The 17016-nt window shown below is 49.8% G+C and overlaps 1 protein-coding gene across 3 annotated transcripts in view; it reads left to right on the top strand.

Annotated features, from left to right (window-relative positions):
• GALNT14 (polypeptide N-acetylgalactosaminyltransferase 14) overlaps positions 1–17016 on the top strand; it is a 227353-nt gene that overhangs the window by 191507 nt on the left and 18830 nt on the right. For 2 of the 3 annotated variants that reach the window (XM_024354279.2, XM_016948294.3), the window contains exons 7-11: positions 489–576; positions 1419–1503; positions 4055–4158; positions 14141–14267; positions 16848–16940. In XM_024354279.2, coding sequence (XP_024210047.1) covers positions 489–576; positions 1419–1503; positions 4055–4158; positions 14141–14267; positions 16848–16940 — 497 coding nt within the window. The remainder of the gene's footprint in view (positions 1–488; positions 577–1418; positions 1504–4054; positions 4159–14140; positions 14268–16847; positions 16941–17016) is intronic. The other variant, XM_016948296.4, reaches the window with a different exon arrangement.

Consider the following 17016-nt stretch of genomic DNA (forward strand, 5'->3'; position numbering starts at 1 on the left):
AATCCACCCTCATGATCCAGTCACCTCCCACCAGGCCCCACATCCAACACTGGGGACTGCAATTTGACATGAGATTTGATTGGGGACACAGATCCAAACCTTATCACCAGCTGACTATGTCCTCTGCCTCCTAGAGCCCCACTCGTGGTGAAGGCCTTCTGGAGCCCCTTCTTCTCGATTTCCCCTTTCTGGGTGTGCAATACTCCCCAGCCAGCCTCCATAATGTCCACCTTTCTTAGATAGCCACTGCGGCAGGGAGGTCCCAGCGGTCAAGGAAAACCTCTTAGCATTTTAGGCATCAGAACTGGAGAGGTCCCATTGCCCAGTACCCCCTTTTATAGATGGAAAAATTAAGATCCAGAGATGAAAGGGCTCTATGAAGGCCACAAAACTCATCTCTGGCCCTACCCTCACGAGGCCATCCCAAGCTCCCTGACTCCCAGCTGGGCTCCTCTCCATAAGCTAAGTGCGGGTCTGTTGTCTTACAGGACTACACGCGGGTGGTGTGCCCTGTGATCGATATCATTAACCTGGACACCTTCACCTACATCGAGTCTGCCTCGGAGCTCAGAGGGGGTGAGTTGGGCTAACACCTCCTCCACAGTAAGGATTTTCTTTTCCTCTCAGTCAGTGCTTTTAAGTGGGGAGAGTGAAGGAAAAGCTCTTAGTTGCTTGTCAAGAAAGCTCAGCCTGCAACCTGCACTATAATTACCTTAGCTTGGCCCTTACCACCAGGACTGTGGATGGAAGGGCTAGGGGGTGGGCAGGATGCTCCCAGCACCCAGAGCTCCAGCTCTAAGATAGGGCTCACCCCACTTAACGTCCAAAAATGTGATGGGAGCAAGGATTTCCCAGCTACATGTGGCCTGCATTGTTCTGATGCCAGCAGTGGGCACCACCCTCTCCTAGAGACATGTGATTATTCTGTTAACAGGAGTAGGGACCTTAGAGAAGGGAGCATGTTTGGGGAGACCCACCCCAGCTCTCCACATAGGGCCCACTGTTGCCTCCACTTCAAGAATGACTTTTAGGTGACTCAGGTAGTTTAAGAGCCTCTCACAAACCTCCTGCTCACACCTTCCTGAGACTCAGTGCCAAGGCCCACATTCCATGACTGTCCATCCTGTCATCCTTGGCCCCTACCCCTAGGCTCTTTATCCTCTGCCCTTTATTTCTAACCCTACACAGCAGAGAAGGCTCAGAGAGGCAGTAGTGGGTAGAGGAAGAACAGGAAGCTGTGAACGGCGCTTTGGCAGCCATGCTGCTGATCAGCCTAGGGAAACCTGCAATCCCAGGGACCGGCCTCTTTGAGACCTACCTCTCCAGGACCTGGGTACATTCATGACCTTCTGGAGAAGGTGCAGAATGAGCAAGTGCTTTTGAGAGACCAAAGCAGGTGGGTTGGTGCTGTGTTGTAGGGTTTGACTGGAGCCTCCACTTCCAGTGGGAGCAGCTCTCCCCAGAGCAGAAGGCTCGGCGCCTGGACCCCACGGAGCCCATCAGGTAAGTGGGAAGAGTCTGTGCAGGGGTGGGCAGACCATCACCACTGGATCCTGTCAAGTGTAGGGAGGTGCTCAATATCAGATGTCAAAGCATCAAGCAGACAAAGGGAGCCCTTTGCCAGGCCATCTCCACTTTTGCCTTTATTTTAGGAGGTTTCTGTCCTCTTGGGGACTTCTCGCTGAGGGGATGGGGGCCAGCAGAGGCCTGTGCTGAGGTGTGCTGCCCACCCTCACACATGCCATGATGTCCTTGTGCCTCCTGCTAATGTCGGAGCCCAACGTTGGTTGAGTGGTCCCATTCGGCCTCTAGTGAGGGGAAAGATGGTCCCTTAGGGCCAGGAGCAAAGTCCCAGGGTCTTGGACATCAGGATTCAGCCCAGAGATGTTGAGTCAGCCACTGCTGTAAGTGGAGGCCAATATGAAGGTCACTGTGACATATTCATAAGCACAGCTGCCCTGTTCTCTGCAGGAAGATGACAGTGGCATGAACTCTGGCTCTTTGCCAGGCTGTGGGTGGCTTTGTCCTGACCCACATTCTCTCCCAGGCCCCACTGTGACCCACAGCATATTGTGGCTAGGGCTTTGCCTGGCCTGGGGACCAACTGAGGGCTTGGGGTAGAGTAGAGCATAGTGGTCACCACACAGAGGAGCCTGTGGTCTCAGCTTCAAGAGTGATGGTCTTGATGTCCTACCTACTGGACAGTAAACCAGTCCCGGGCCTCTTGGGAATACTTAAGCTAAAACAAGCCTGCCTCAGGCAGGGCAGCAGGAAGATAAGAAGTGTATGGATAGATACAGAGGCCACTGGATTTCTCAGTCCAGATTAGGGATGCCCAGGACTAGCCAAAGGCATCTCTGTGTCTCTGGTGTTGCCACATAGTAAGTATTTAATCATTTTTGTTGAGTTGGCTGAAGTCAAGTTGAGGACAAAGGGACTAGCAAGAGCTAAGAATGGGAATGTGAATGGTGACCTTCCAAATGGGGGTGGGGACTCTGAGAACTCTACTGTGGGGTAGGACCTTGGTCTCATCTACCTGATGGCCCCTCCTTGCTCCTCCAGGCTTCTCTATTTGGAGAGATACCAAGAGGAAAATTGGAGCCAGTTGGTACCCAGGACAAAGTCCTTCATTTCTAAAGGGAGAGGGAGGAGGAGCTTCTTATTATGCTGAGCATCACACAGCTCACATCAGCTCCTCACCAGGGGCAGTGCATGGTGTGGGTGTGGGAAGAGCAAAGGGTCAAGGTGATGCTGTGCAGCTCCCATGGGGTTTTCCTGCCTCTGTCGCAGGGGTGGCATTCTCAGGACAGGTTCTCTTCTTGTGGGATAGCTCTGCTCATCAGAGGGCACTTGTTTCCCAGGATGAAGCCAGTTCTCAGGGAACAGCAGGATGTGGCAGCATCAGGAGACCTGGGCTTCTGACCAGCTGTCCATCAATTACTTCTTTGATATGGAAGAAAACTCCCTTCACCCTCTGGATCCACTGAAAGGGGGCCAGGTCTTTGAGGGCTTGCCCACCTATCCAGCCACTGATTATTAGCTTGGAATCTGCTCCCCTCCTGCCTTCCTTGGTAGCCCCTTTTCAGGCATTTCTCTGGCATCTCTCCAGAGAAGTCTGGGGACTGGGGCGAAGAAAAGGAAAAAAATATGAGGGTGTGTGAGTTTGCTAGGGCTGCTGTAACAGCATACCACACACGGGACTGCTTAAACAACAGAAATGTATCGTCCCGCAGTTCTGGAGGAGAGGTCCGAGATTAAGGTGTCCACAGGGTTGCTTCCTTCTGAGGGCTGTTCTAGGCCTCTCTCCTTGGCTGGTAGATGGCCATGTCTTCCCTGTATCTCTTCACATTCCCTTCCTTCTGTGTGTCTGTCTCTGAGTCCAAATTTCCCCTTTTTATAAGGACACCAGTCATATTGGGCTCATTACCTCATTTTAACTTGATTACCTCTGGAAAGACTTAGTCTCCAATTACAGTCACATTCTAAGATACTGGGAGTTAGGACTCCAGCATATCTTTTTAAGAAGGAATTCAACCCATAACAGAGGCATAAAGAGGGAAAAAAAAGGAGAGAGAGCCCAGTTTCAGGAAACAGTTGTGCTGCTACCAAGTGCCACCTCAGCCCTTCTCCTCTGCGTGGTCGGTAGCCCACTGTCCCTTCTCCCAGTAACAGAGCTCCCAAGAGAGCCCTGCTGTGCAGAGCCTGTGGAAGAGGCTGGGGGAAGCTCCCTGGGTCATCAGAATAGCAGGGGTCCTGAGTGAGCCCTGTGTCCCCATGGGAGATATGCTAATGAGTGAATTTGCCTGTCTGCAAGGTCAGGAGATTTACAATCACAGGAAAAACCCTGGAGCTTGTTCTCATTTTAGGTAACTGGAAAATGTACTGGCCCTTCTCGAGAGGAACAGAAATGGGAAGAAAATGAGAGTTTTCTTCCCTCAATGGGGTTTTCTTTCCCCAAATGGGAAATGGGTGTTTCAGACTCAAGGGGCCGAAGAATTTGAGAGTGATCTCCCCACTAGAACTGATCCCCTCTCTTTTTCTTCCAAATGCACAGGACTCCTATCATAGCTGGAGGGCTCTTCGTGATCGACAAAGCTTGGTTTGATTACCTGGGGAAATATGATATGGACATGGACATCTGGGGTGGGGAGAACTTTGGTGAGTCCCTGCCTCTGCATCCTGACCTATGCTGTTCTATACACCCTGGGGACTGGGGCGGGGACCTCTGTGGTTTTGGATCCAACACCAAGCTGTCAGAGAGTCACACATGCTTGGGATGAGGTCCTGGGAGATAGTGAGTTACTCTTTTGGGGGAAAGCGGGTAGGGTGCCAAAGGAATAGTTGTTGGAGGGTGTTGATAACAAGGGAATCTCTCCATGAGGCTGCATGGATGTTGAGAACCAGGGAAACACGCTCTGACAGACTGTTAGGGGAAAGCTGAGATGCAGCAGCCAGGAAGACCAAGGAGGAACACCAAGTCTGAGGGGTCAGATACAGGCTTGAGTGAGGAGTGATGCATTTGAAAATTTGCAGTTGGAAGGAGCTTGAAGAAAAAGAATGAGGAACAGGAACAGCAGTGACATCCATTAACATCCATTAAAGTCTGTTGGCTTCTTTGATTGCAGCACTCAGTTTCGGGTAATGAGGAGGGTCTGGGGATATTTTGCCCTTGTCTTATAGTGGGAGAGGAAGGGGTGAGGGAATGGGACTGGGTTATAGGACCCAAAACTGTACAAACAGATGGTTGGATCTGGTCATGGTGGTATAGAGCTGAGGCTTGCAGCCACAGGAGAAACAGCACAGTCAGAAAGACCCATTCCATCTAGCTAGTGATACTTAATACTCATTTCCCTTGTGTATTAAAGGTGTTAATGTCAGGATACTAGCTCTACTTCTTGGGGCTGTTAAAAGCCATTGAAGTAAATGTGTAAAATCTTGGCACCATGCAGGCATAATACATGTCAGTTCCCTCCAGCAGGTGAGACCTAGGAGATCACTAGGATAGAAGCTGCACGAGGGCAGGGGTTGGGGTCCATTTTGCTCCTGGCTGTCTCCAGTGCTTAGCATAGTGGCTGCCAGGTAGGAGGCCCTCTGTAACTATTTGTTGAATGAACACATCACAGTAGAGTAAAAGGGAGCCTCCCAAAGTGTCAAGACCCTTCCCTGTCTGGGTACCATGGCACATGTCTGGCACGGGCTCTCTGAGCAGGGGCTCAGGCCAAGAGAATGATCCATGGGGCACATCCCAGCATTTAGCAGTAATCTGTGCATTGTCTGCTGCCATTGTTTCCTCCTGTTTCTGGCTCCAGGGTGTTTTATGGCTTTCTCCCTCAGTCACTAAGAGTTATTTCCTGGAAATTTATGGCTTCTGGCCTGACCCACAGCATCTGTTCTCCCAAACTGGGCAGTGTAGAGAAATGCATCAGAAAAGTCAGTCTCCTGCCATACAGGGTCCAGATTGGATGCCCAGCAAACAAAACAGAAAAACACCCCAACACCCACACAAAATCGAATCCCTTCCCTGGGACCCAGCCCATGAAGGCCTTCTGGAATGTGATAGGGGGCTGTTGGTGTGGGGTTCGAGGCTGGGTCTGCCTCCACCAGCCCAGGAGAACTTGGAGCAGGTGGACCTTTGGTGTTCTCAGTGGGGTAGGGACTTCTCTCTTATGGGGTGGAGCCCATTTTTATGTCTTGACAACCTCGGTATTTCTTATAGTTAGTGATTTGTTCCAGCCTTTCTCTCAGCCATCAGATGAATCCTCTCTACAGCATTTCTTGTAGACAGCAGCCATCCAATCTCTGCTGAAATGCTTCTTATAATGATGCATTCACTATTTCACAGTTTGGCATATTCTGTTGTAGATATATTTTTTGTTGAACTATTAGAGAATTCTTCTAAGTCAAAGCCTAGCTACCCCATCTTCTGTCTGTCAGGGCTTGTACTGCCCTCTTGAACTGCACAAAGTGATTCTTCTTCCACATGGAAGTTCTATTTGGATTCAGGCAGCATGAATTTCAAGGATGGCACAGTCTGGTCCATTTTGGTATTGGTAGCAATACCTTTCCTTATAGCAATGTTAACACACATCTGCTCAAATCAAGTAGCAATCTCATCTAGCTGGCTTCCGACTCTTTTGGCATCAACAAGGGCTGATTGGAATAGAGAAGTTGGAGAGGGTGCTGGGAGGTGTGGGAGAGACATTTGCAATCCATCACAAAATTTTTAAACCACAAAAAAAGCACTGCCAACAGCTATCACAGGGAACACTTCATTTTACCCCACCCCAACATTCCATTATGTTATAGCCAGCTAACAGCACTTTGAAAGCCATTTCTGGATTTTTTTTTTTTTTGGCATTTTATATGCCAGAAAATGCAGTGCTTTTCCAGTGGTGGCTGTGTCACGTGGACAGTGTCACATCTGCGGGTGGGGATAAGGCAGCTGAGTACGTGAAGGAGGAATTTGAAAGAGGGTCCCCATGAAGATCAGGGATTTGGATGGGGTGTACAAGTGATGCTCCAGCTGCGAAGGGGAGATGGCACTAAGGGGTGAAGAAAGGAGTCCTGGCTCCAGAGTGTGGCAGGAAGGGCCTCCTACCCACCAAGTCACCAAGTCCTGCAGATCAACTGCCCTCAGCATCACTCACATCCGTCGCCTTCTCTCCATCTGCTCCAATACTCTCCTCAGTGGTCCTCCATCTCTATTGTACTATCGAATCTGAGCTCTCACACCCCTGCCAAAGTGCTTGTTTTGAAATGCAAACCTCCCCACCCCTTCCGGGCCTGGCATTCTCAGTGGCTCCCTTTTGTCCTAAGGGGAGACTCACACTCCTCAGCTGGATCCCTCCCTCCCATGGCCTTGCCTGCCTCTCCAGCCTCATCAGCCTGCTCCTGCCTCAGCCTTAGGTCCAGAGGTACCAACAGAACCTCACACTCTTCCCAGAGTGAGTCCAACCCACTATTAGGACCTAGCTTCCCTTTTCCACCAAACTTACTCTGCTGCAGAAGCTGACCCTCTACAGGACTCAGCCCTGGGGCCACCTCCTCTAGAACCAGAAAGCTTTCCCTGCCCTACCTCTGGCCCACCCTCTCCCTCATTCTGCACCCTTCAGCACCAGGTTCTCTTCATCACTGCACTGAGCCCTTGTATGTGTTTGTCTCTTTCTTCTTCTGTGTCTGCCGCCCAGCCTTCTACCAAACCTGGGGCTCCTTACAGGCAAGATCATTCATTTGACTTCTCATTCTTGAGCCAGCAGTGGTAGAAACTACTCACTAAATGTGGGTTCAAAAAGCCAGAGACTGAATGGGAATGGGGTTCAAGATGGGAAGGGCAATATATATGAGGCTCCATTTAAAATAAGTTTCATTGGATTAAATGGAGCCCTAGAGAGACATGTTTAAGGGTTTCCCTTTAAATACGAGAATAATAGCAGCTGGTAGAGACATCTTTCCTTTCTAAGTAATAGAATTTCTGTGTGTTCTAGACATGTTTGCATATGTTGTGTTGTCTTTATTTCACAGCACAAAGATGCATGAGATGATTGGGACAGGCTCTGGCCAGAGTGTCTGTGACCTACTCAATAGCACATGGCCCTTGCCCTACCCCATCTTGGTTTTCATGGGTTAGAAGCAGCCACTGATGGATTGGCTGCCATGGCCATGTGAAAGCCGTGTCTCATACTCTCACGTGCCCTGACCTCAGTGCCACCATTTCCAAAGTATTTCTAAGGTGAGCTGAATAGTTTTGATCATTACATGTGCATTTCAGCCTATGAGCAGATGTTAGGGAAATGTGGCTTTTAGATTTTTTTTCAGAAGTTGATTTGCATTAAAATTGGATGCTTAAACTGCAATTTACATAACACAGTGTACATGTAATGTGTCTACTTTGAGCTGCATCCTACTTTTAGCTTTTGGTCTTTAGAGATAAAAGGAGTCTGTTAGAGAGAGAGAGAGAGAGAGTATGTGTGTGTGTGTAAAAGGAATCTGTTGCCCTAGTATAAAGTCTGTGTGTGTGTGTGTAGGGTGTATGTGTGTGTGTAGGTATGTAAGCGGTGCATATTTCCAAAAAGGAGCCCTTGGCACATATATGAAGGGTGAATATGGGATTCCCGAATTTAGAATGGGGGATTTCCAAAGCACAGCAGGCACAAAAGGCTGCTGAGAAGAGAGAGGTGAGTTGGGGCCCAGAGAGGAAGTACCACCACCTGCTGTCCCAGAATGTAGTCAGGGACACCAGGCTATGCCAGGCTCGGCTCTCCTGAGTGTGTAAGTATGTGTGTGGCGGGGGGTGAGTGGGTGTGTTATGGGAAGAATGTGGGCTGTGGAATCAGGTAGGCCTCAGTTTAAATCCTATAATCATCGCTAAGCATTCATAGGCCTGAGTTTAAATCCTGTAATCATCGCTATGCATCCTTGGGAAAGTTACTTCACCTCACTGAGCCTGTTTCTAAGTCTTTAAAGTGGAGACTGATCCCCGTAGTAGGGAGAACAGCCCCCCCAAAGATGTCCACACCCTAATCCCTGGAACCTGTCAGGATGTTACCTTACGTAGCACAGGGATTTCCCAGATGCGTTTCGGGTCATTAATCAGTGACCTGAAGGTAGCAGATTATCCTGGCTTTTCTGAGTGGACCCAATTTAAACACTTGAGCCCTTAAAAGTAGAGAACTTTCTCAGGCTGGAGGCAGAAGAGAAGTAGCAGATGAAACCAGAGAGATGTGAAGCCCGAGAGGTACCGACCACGGCTGCTGGAGGGGGCGACATGGAAGTAGCCGAGAGAGGCCCCAAGTTGACAGCCAGGTGGAAAAGGGAACCTCAGTCCTGCAACCCCAAGGAAAACTGAGTTCTGCAAACAACCTGAATGAGCTTGAAAGTGGGTTCATCTTCAGAGCCTTCAGAAAGAAGCCATCCTGTTGACACCTTGATTTCAGTCTGAGACCCTAAGCAGAGGGCTCCGCCAAACCCACCCACTAAGTTTGTGGGGATTTGTTATTGCAACAGTGGAAAATGGTAGTAGGCCCCACATCACAGGGCTGTTGCGAAGATTAATTAGATAATGAAAGTGCCTGTTCTCCACCAGGGTGAGCTGCCCTCTCTTTCAGAGAGCAGGGTTTGTTAAACGAGGATTATGTGTGACCTGCTGGAGTAGTTTATTCCTTGACTTTCTCTTTCAGCCTCACCCTTTCCATGATTGGTGGCTCAAGATTAGGGACATGGCCTCATCTGAGAAGAGCATACAAGTGTGATAGCAAGTCAGCTTTTCCCCCAGATGGAGAGTGAAGCTAATGCAGCCAGCACTCTGTTCCTTGTCTGGGCTACTGGCTAAAGCCCCATGCCCAAGGGAGACCCCCTGAGGCCATCCTTTCCTGCTGCTTCTCAACTTCCCTACGTGTAATTGAGTCCCATCAGACACTAGTTGCTCTGTTTGCATAGAGAATATGGAAAGATAAAGGTGTCACCTGGCATTTGCAGTCGTATGGGCATTGCAGATCATGGCATGCCTGTGGTCAATACTTGTCTAGAGTAAGAGGTGTGGATGGAGACTTGATTGTCCCAGCTGTGAGTGAAATGCAGTTTTGCTCACAGATTCAAGGCGATGTTTTGTGGGCCAATAAGATTATCTCTACCGAAGTCCCTTCGTTCATTAAAGAGTAATAACAGAGCTTGCTTTCTAGCCCAGTAGATTTTGGGAACTTAAAAATTACTGAAAGGCAAGGTTCCCCATTGTACATAAATATGTGTGGACTTATGAATGACAATAGCCAGGTGAGTGTCTGTTTCTCAGACAGAGGTTTAAACTTGGCCAAAAGTAGAATGGGCAATGCTATTGTATACACAATACACACACATATACATTATATGAGGCTCCATTTAAAATGTGGTACCCACGTGTAATAATTCTCTTTGCCTTTGTTTAGAAACCAGGCTATAAAATGAAATTAGAACCTTGACCAGTATGGCCAAGCAGTGGCATATGAATAGTCGTGGTTTGCTTCCTGGAGAGAAAGCTGCTCCTTCTCCCCTGAATTCCTGCCCACCATCCATGGGCTTGCCAGGTAGAAGTTGGTTCTGGTGAAGGGCTAGGACCCTGGGAGGGGTGGTAAGCACTACTGATCAGCTGATGGAGAGACAGAAGGAAAGTGGGGGGAATGGAGGGCGGGAGGGCAATTCGCTCTCAAATATTTACCTGACGTTTAAAGAAAGTAAGATTATAACAGTGCCCCGATGAGGATGGAATAATTACACATCTGCATGCCTGGAATTCAAAGTGGATTTGGGTCTCCGTGAAGTGGCATTCATCACCAGGGAGATTATGTGGGCGCTGACTCAGCAAGAACCCCCAGCAAACTCTCTACACAATACTTTTTTGTTCCCTCCTCCCTCACTTCAGAAATGATGACTGTGCAGGTGCTGCAGCCTCGAAGATCAGAGGCCCTAATCTGTACCTGGAAGGTCCACCGCCTCACACATGAATCTACAGCACTTCTGATAGCACTTGTGCAAGCCCCCTTCACAGGATCTCAGGTCCTGTGACTGTCCCAAAGGTCTCAGCAGATATCTATGAACCACCAGGCCTGGCCTGCAATCCTGAGAGGATGCACATCATTTCCTTGAAGTTGGTGATGTAGATAAGGGTAGAGCACCTGTATATCCCACATTTTAAATAACCCACACTGTCATCCCTATAAATCATCACACTGATCTGAAAACTCTGAGCCGCATCCCTCAGACTGCCTCTTGACTCTGGCAGCAGCACAGCGATCCATGTCAAGACACGTGCCTCCAATAATTCCAGGCATAACAATCTGAACTCCAGAGTAGAGACGCTCTTAACTCATCTCGGCTGCAGGTTCCTCTGGGCGGCAGCAGCCTGCCTGAAGGAGACCTGACATGGACATCCTTCAGGACTGGATGAGTGAGTTCATAGGGTAGGAATGTGACAGCTAACTATGTATTTGTCACTCTTGTTAGTTTGTGAGTGCCTTGAAGTTGGTATCTTTGCATCCACAGCTCTACTGGCTGGTGGAAGATGTGCAGTAAGGAGGCAGGGTGGTGTCAGGGGAAGACCATGAATTTCGGAGTTGGAGAGATGTGCTTCCCTGCTTTTGAATGCCACCAGCTCCTCGCTCTCAGTTGTCCTATCAGAGTTGCTTCTGCATCGCAAAATAAGAACATTAATAACAATGGAGCAGGGTTGTTAGGACTAATCAGCTACTGCCTGCCTGGCCCAGAAGTAAATGAAGGGGTCATTTTCCTCCCATGGCTAATGCTTGCAGAATTGCAATACTCAATTTTTGTGCTAAGGCAACAGACATAAGAAAATTAGAAGGAGGAAGAATGTCTTTAGAGGAGGCAGGGCTACAGCAGGCTGTAGGAAGATGCTGAGGGCATAGGAGATGTCTTGGGTGTGATAATGTCCCGTCCATCTCAATAGATACCTCAGCCAATCATGGAAAGTTGGTGCCAGAGCCTGGGGCAGAGTTGGGGCTGGTAGGATGGAGGTGAGTCCTCAGCACAGAGTGAACTCTGGGAGCAGAGGCGACAGCAGTGTCAGGAAAATGCTCGGAGACAGAGCGATGAGGGGATGTAGGAGAAGAACATGGGGAGACCAGAAGGAAGGTAGAGAAGGATCAGGGCCAGGCAATGGTGCTGGCCTAGCTGGGGACCTGTGCATGGCTGTGGCAGAAGGGAGGGGTCAGTAGATTCAGAGAGAAATAAAGAGCTGGAGGAGGGATCATAGGAAAAGAAACAGCTAGTGGGGAACGGGGGTGGGGCATGGGGTAGAGGCAGAGGTTGGAGGGATTCGCTTTGCAAAGGAAAAGGGACATATGTCTCATTTGAATACAAGGAAAGGAAGAGACTGTAGATGAAACCCATACATATCTTTAGAAGAAAGCTGGCACAAGATGTGTAAGTTATATCTAGCGAGCAAGGACTCCATCTCTAGTGTTGAGGAATTGGAGGGTTTTCCATTTTGGGAACTGGAGCAGGCCCTGTTTTGAGTCTCTGGAGAGGAGTTGATTGGAGCACAGACATGAGACTGAAATTCACACGTGCTGACACAACTCCACGCACCGACCTCCAGGTTCCTCTATGTGCTACTGCAAGATGGGGATGTGGGTGCCAGGCAGTTGGCTGAGCTCACTCCTTGCTCAATGACTCATGTGAAAAACGATTCAAACAGTGCCCCAGCCAAATGCCAACTCCCTCTATACCGTGGGACTTTATGGAGAGTCGAAATCTCAAATGTGAAGTGCACACATTTCAGGTGTCTCCTGCAGTGTGGCAGAAGATGGGAAGAAGAATCTGTAAGTCATCTAAGAAATTAAAAGAGGGCACAGGTGGGTGATGTCCATGTTTTAAAGAGATTGGCTTTAGAGGGATGTCTCATAATAACTGCTGCTGATCTTTCAATCACACTTAGCGTTTATACAGTTGTTCTCAAAATTCTATTGGATTTGATGCTGACGGCATTCCAGTGGAGTGTTTTTATGACATTTGTTTGACATAAGAGCAAATCAGGCCTCCGCTAGCTTAAGCAGGTTTCCCAAGGATACAGCTAGCTGGTTACTGCAGACTTGGGCCTGCTGACTGTGAAGCTAAGTTCTTCCTGTTTCCTTTCCCCCACGTTATTGCCATGATTCAGTAGCAGTCATGAGAAGTCCTCTCTTCCTCCTTGAGTCTACACAATCCCCACCCTGAGGGGAATCCAGGCTTCCTGGGAGTGAAAAGCAGTAGGCAGAGGGGCAGGTGCAGAGAAGGTGGTGGAGTAGGGCTAGTGTGAAAGAAGTCTTGCCTCAGTCCAGGGGCCTTTCCAAGGAAACGTGGGAGGAGACAGGTAGGTGACAGGTAAAGGTGGCTGGGGACAGGGGAATGAGAGCAGGATGCAGGACACACATGTGATACGAAGGCCCTGTAATACCTGTATCCTTGTTCCCTTCCCCTGAACACCCAGCCTGCTTCCCCGTGGCTCCTCACATGGGCAGCCACATGCTTGGGCTCGACTTCAGAAGCATCAGCCAGACCAGAATACCTACAGATGAGGAGCTGCCTTTTCTACCAGTGACAGGCCCAGTGGGATGCAGGAAGCAGCCTGCCCTCGCTGTGGTCACTTAGGGGGTACATTATCTGTAGAAAATTTAAGAGCAATATTAACACTCACAGTCTTTCTGCTTTTGAATGTCACCATGCACTGGCAATTTTAACCAATGGCAGTGATAAAATTCCCTCCCTCCCCACTTGGTATGCCACCACTTCCTTCTCAGGGCAGAAGCACTACTTCAAGCCTGCTGGGGTGCAGTCCCGGGGAGAAATACACTCACCACAGCCGCCTCTGCTAACTCCATCCCACCCACCTCTCTGAGGGCCCATAGCAGCCGCCAACCAGGAAGAAATGGGTGTGTGTACAAACCTAGGGGACACCAGCAACAACAGCTTTGAGGCTTCCAGCATTTTCTAGAACTGCTTTCAGCTCTAGTAAACTGCACAGACTTTCTCCTCCTGGGTTATGATTCAGGTGGCTCTTCCCCAGTGGTAGAATTGCATTCACTGTGGAAGGAACTTTTGTGGACACCTTGCCCTGAGGCCTTCTGGGGACTCAGTCCCCTTTGTTGCATCCTTGCCGTGAAGTTTTCTAGCCTGTCCTGAGTCTTCTTACAATGATCACCTTGTCCCTGATTGTTAGAAAATTCTCCCGTATTCTCGATTGAAATTTCTTTCTCCTTGGTCCTGACTCTAACCCTCTGGGATCACAGGGAGTGCATCTAACCAGACTTCCACAATGAATTCTTCCGCAAGTTAGAAGGCAACTCTCTTAGTGCCCCCAAGGCTCCTCCTTTCCAGGCTAAGAAGTTGCAGCAGAGCCCCTGCCGCGCCATGCTGGCCCCTGAATATGCTCCAGAGGCCAGCGTGTTGGTTTGCACTGTTTGCCTGCTCACTTATACCACCCTCCGAAGTGGTAGGACTATTCCCATTTATGGATGGGGAACTGAGGTCTCTCAGCCAGTGGAGCCTACAGACTGGCTGCAGAGTCTGTTCTTTGGCCTCTGCGGGGGCCTCACCGTTTCATTAGACCTGGGGCCTCAAAGCTGCAGCAGCAGTGATAAGAGGTCATAGGAGGGGCATGACTGTCTTGCAGAAATCTCCTTCCGAGTGTGGATGTGCGGGGGCAGCCTAGAGATCGTCCCCTGCAGCCGAGTGGGGCACGTCTTCCGGAAGAAGCACCCCTACATTTTCCCTGATGGAAATGCCAACACGTATATAAAGTAAGTGCCCAGGGGCTCAGCGCGGGTGGGCAGCAGCACAGGCAGCCATGGCTGGGCGGCTGCTGGTAAGGGTTGCAGCCGTCCCTGGTGCTCTGTTAGGCTGCCTGTGTGATTTGAACTGGCCGGGGCTGCACCTCGTACTACCCAGACTCTGCTTGGATAGGGAAGGCAGGCCTGTCACATCCAGTGTTAGGGCCTGAGGCTTCCCTAATGCTTCTGAGGCTTCGGAAGGCCCCACATGAGGCCTCGTGGGCTTCAAGTCACCCATCAATGCCCTCCTGCAGGGCATGGGCTCCAGATATTTGGGGTTTTGTGAGATGGGGGAAGGGCAGCCCTTTTTACCTTGGAGTTCTAGAAGAGCCACTGCCCCACCTTCGGGCTGGGTCACTAGGGGAGAGGTCTTTGGGCAGATGCAGGGAATGGGGAGGCCCAAGGGATGCAGCTTAGGTTCCTGCTCCAGGGCCTGGCCAGCAGAGTCAAAGGGTCCAGGCTGGGTCAGGGCCTGAGACCCTGGGCTCCTGTCTGCTGGTGTGCTCTCCTCCTGTCTGGGGGGTGGTTCTTACTGGGACTCAGAGACCCAAGGGTGCCCACTTGCCTGTTCCCTGCTTCCTCCCTTCATCCACTCTTTTTTCCTCCATTTCTCCTCTTTCGATCTTTCTCTTCTCCTTTCAGAATAATTCGTGAATATTCCTCTTTCCATCTTTTCCTCTTGATTCTCTCTTTCCCCCACCCTCTGTCTCTTGTCATCTGATAGCTTCACTCCTCCACTTGGTCTCCTCTTCCTTTTTTTCTGTCATTTGGTCCATTGGGGTAGGGGGAGCTGTGTCATCACGTCCTGATACAGCCACCCCAACACAGCTATCCTGAGGAGACATGGGTTTGAGCAATGGGAAAATTGGCCACACCTTTTGCAAAAACATGAATGGCAAGGGTAGGGTGATAAGAAAATCAGCAGGCCAGGAAGCAGTGGGGAGCAAAGGCAGGGCTGCCTCAGCTCTCAGGTTTTAAAAAGTAAAGGTGAGCTGGGGACGTCTGGCACAGGGAAGTGGTGGCTGTGCAGGAGCCATGTGGCCGCCTGGAGGGGGACCGGCCTGGAAATGAGGGGCAGAGCCTGGGGCTCCAGACAGTCATTGTCTTTGAGACTGGGCCCTGGCCAGTGAGCATCCTGCATGCCACTGGTAGGTCATTCCATTTCTAGAAGATTGTGGCACAGATGTCTGCTAAACAGCTTCCAATGTGCTAATGGCTAGGTCAGTGGAAGGGGCCAGGGAGGCACTGTTAACTGCCTCCAGTGCCCCACCGACCAGGCTGTGTGTGCATAAACTGTCATTGCAGGTCCTAGCTTAGAAGGGCTTGCCACGCTCCTCTCTTGAATGCTTCTGCTCTAAAGCAGAGCTAGCATCTGAAAGAGCACCCCCTTTTCAGTTAGGCCCCAAGTTCCCTTACTTGGCCTCAGCAGATACCACTGCTGCCCAGGCCACCAGCCACCTGACTGTTTTCTGACATCTTTTCTCTCTTTTCTGGGGTTCTTTCTGGTACGCGTGATGGCTGAGGGATCCTTAGTGTCTGTCTCTCTGTCTGTCTTCGTTTCTGTGATTCGTGGGGTCAGAGTCAGGGCAGAAAACCTGATTTTAAAAACTAGAGTGCTAGCAAAAAGTCTGGAAAGAGAAGCCTGATTACTTAGTTCTTTACACCTGCAGCAGGCTAACTGCACGGCCTACAGGAAGACCTGTGTGTGCCCACTTTCCCCTTGGAGAGCTGGGACCTGAGTACTTCCACTGTGGTAAAGGATAGAACCCAGGAGCAAGAGCCCGAGGACAGCCAGAAGCTAGATGCCCACGCAGGCCCTGCCTTTGCACTCTTGGTTACTGGCAGTGAAGGGATGCCAGTAGGGTTCCTGAGCCTTTTCTCCCTATTTCTTTGATAGCCACAGAAGTTCAGTTTCTGGCATGATTTTCCTGGTCTGTATCTTTTGGGGGAAAGGTTTGTTGTTACTAAAGGTGAGCATCCCTAATCCAAAAATCTAAAATACAAAATGCTCCAAAATCTGAAACTTTCTGAGCACCCACATGATGCCACAGGTGGAAAATTCCACACCTGACCTTATGTGACGGGTCGCAGTCAAAATGCAGGTAGACAACCCACAGTTTATTCAGCATCCCCAAGGGAAAAATATCATTACCTTCAGGCTATGTGTGTAAGGTGTATGTGAAACATGAATGAATTTCATGTTTAGATTAGATGTGAGTCCCATCCCCAAGATATCTCATTATGTATATGCAAATATTCCAAATTTAAAAAACCCCAAATCCAAAACACTTCTGATTCCAAGCATTTCTTGTAAAGGATACTCAACCTGTACCAAAATCTTGTGTCTTGGGGTAAAGACCCCTTTGGAGACTGGGTGGGGCTTGGCTGGGCTCAGTGCCCTGGGAACAGGAATGATAGTCGGTTGACCATGGTGGCCCCCACCTAGGTGGTGTTGCCAACTCAGCCCACACATGTGTATTTTAACTGGCACTCACAGGGCCTCTCAGACAGCCCCTTACTGACACTCCTTGTCACTCCTTGTTTTCCCAGGAACACCAAGCGGACAGCTGAAGTGTGGATGGATGAATACAAGCAATACTATTACGCTGCCCGGCCATTCGCCCTGGAGAGGCCCTTCGGGAAGTAAATGTCCCTTCAGGTTGAGGAGGGCAGAGACTGCAAAAGAGCCCAGCTCATAGGACCGATGCAAATGGGTGCC

This window comes from Pan troglodytes, chromosome 12 (genome assembly GCF_028858775.2).
Source record: "Pan troglodytes isolate AG18354 chromosome 12, NHGRI_mPanTro3-v2.0_pri, whole genome shotgun sequence".
Taxonomy (NCBI): Eukaryota; Metazoa; Chordata; class Mammalia; order Primates; family Hominidae; genus Pan; species Pan troglodytes.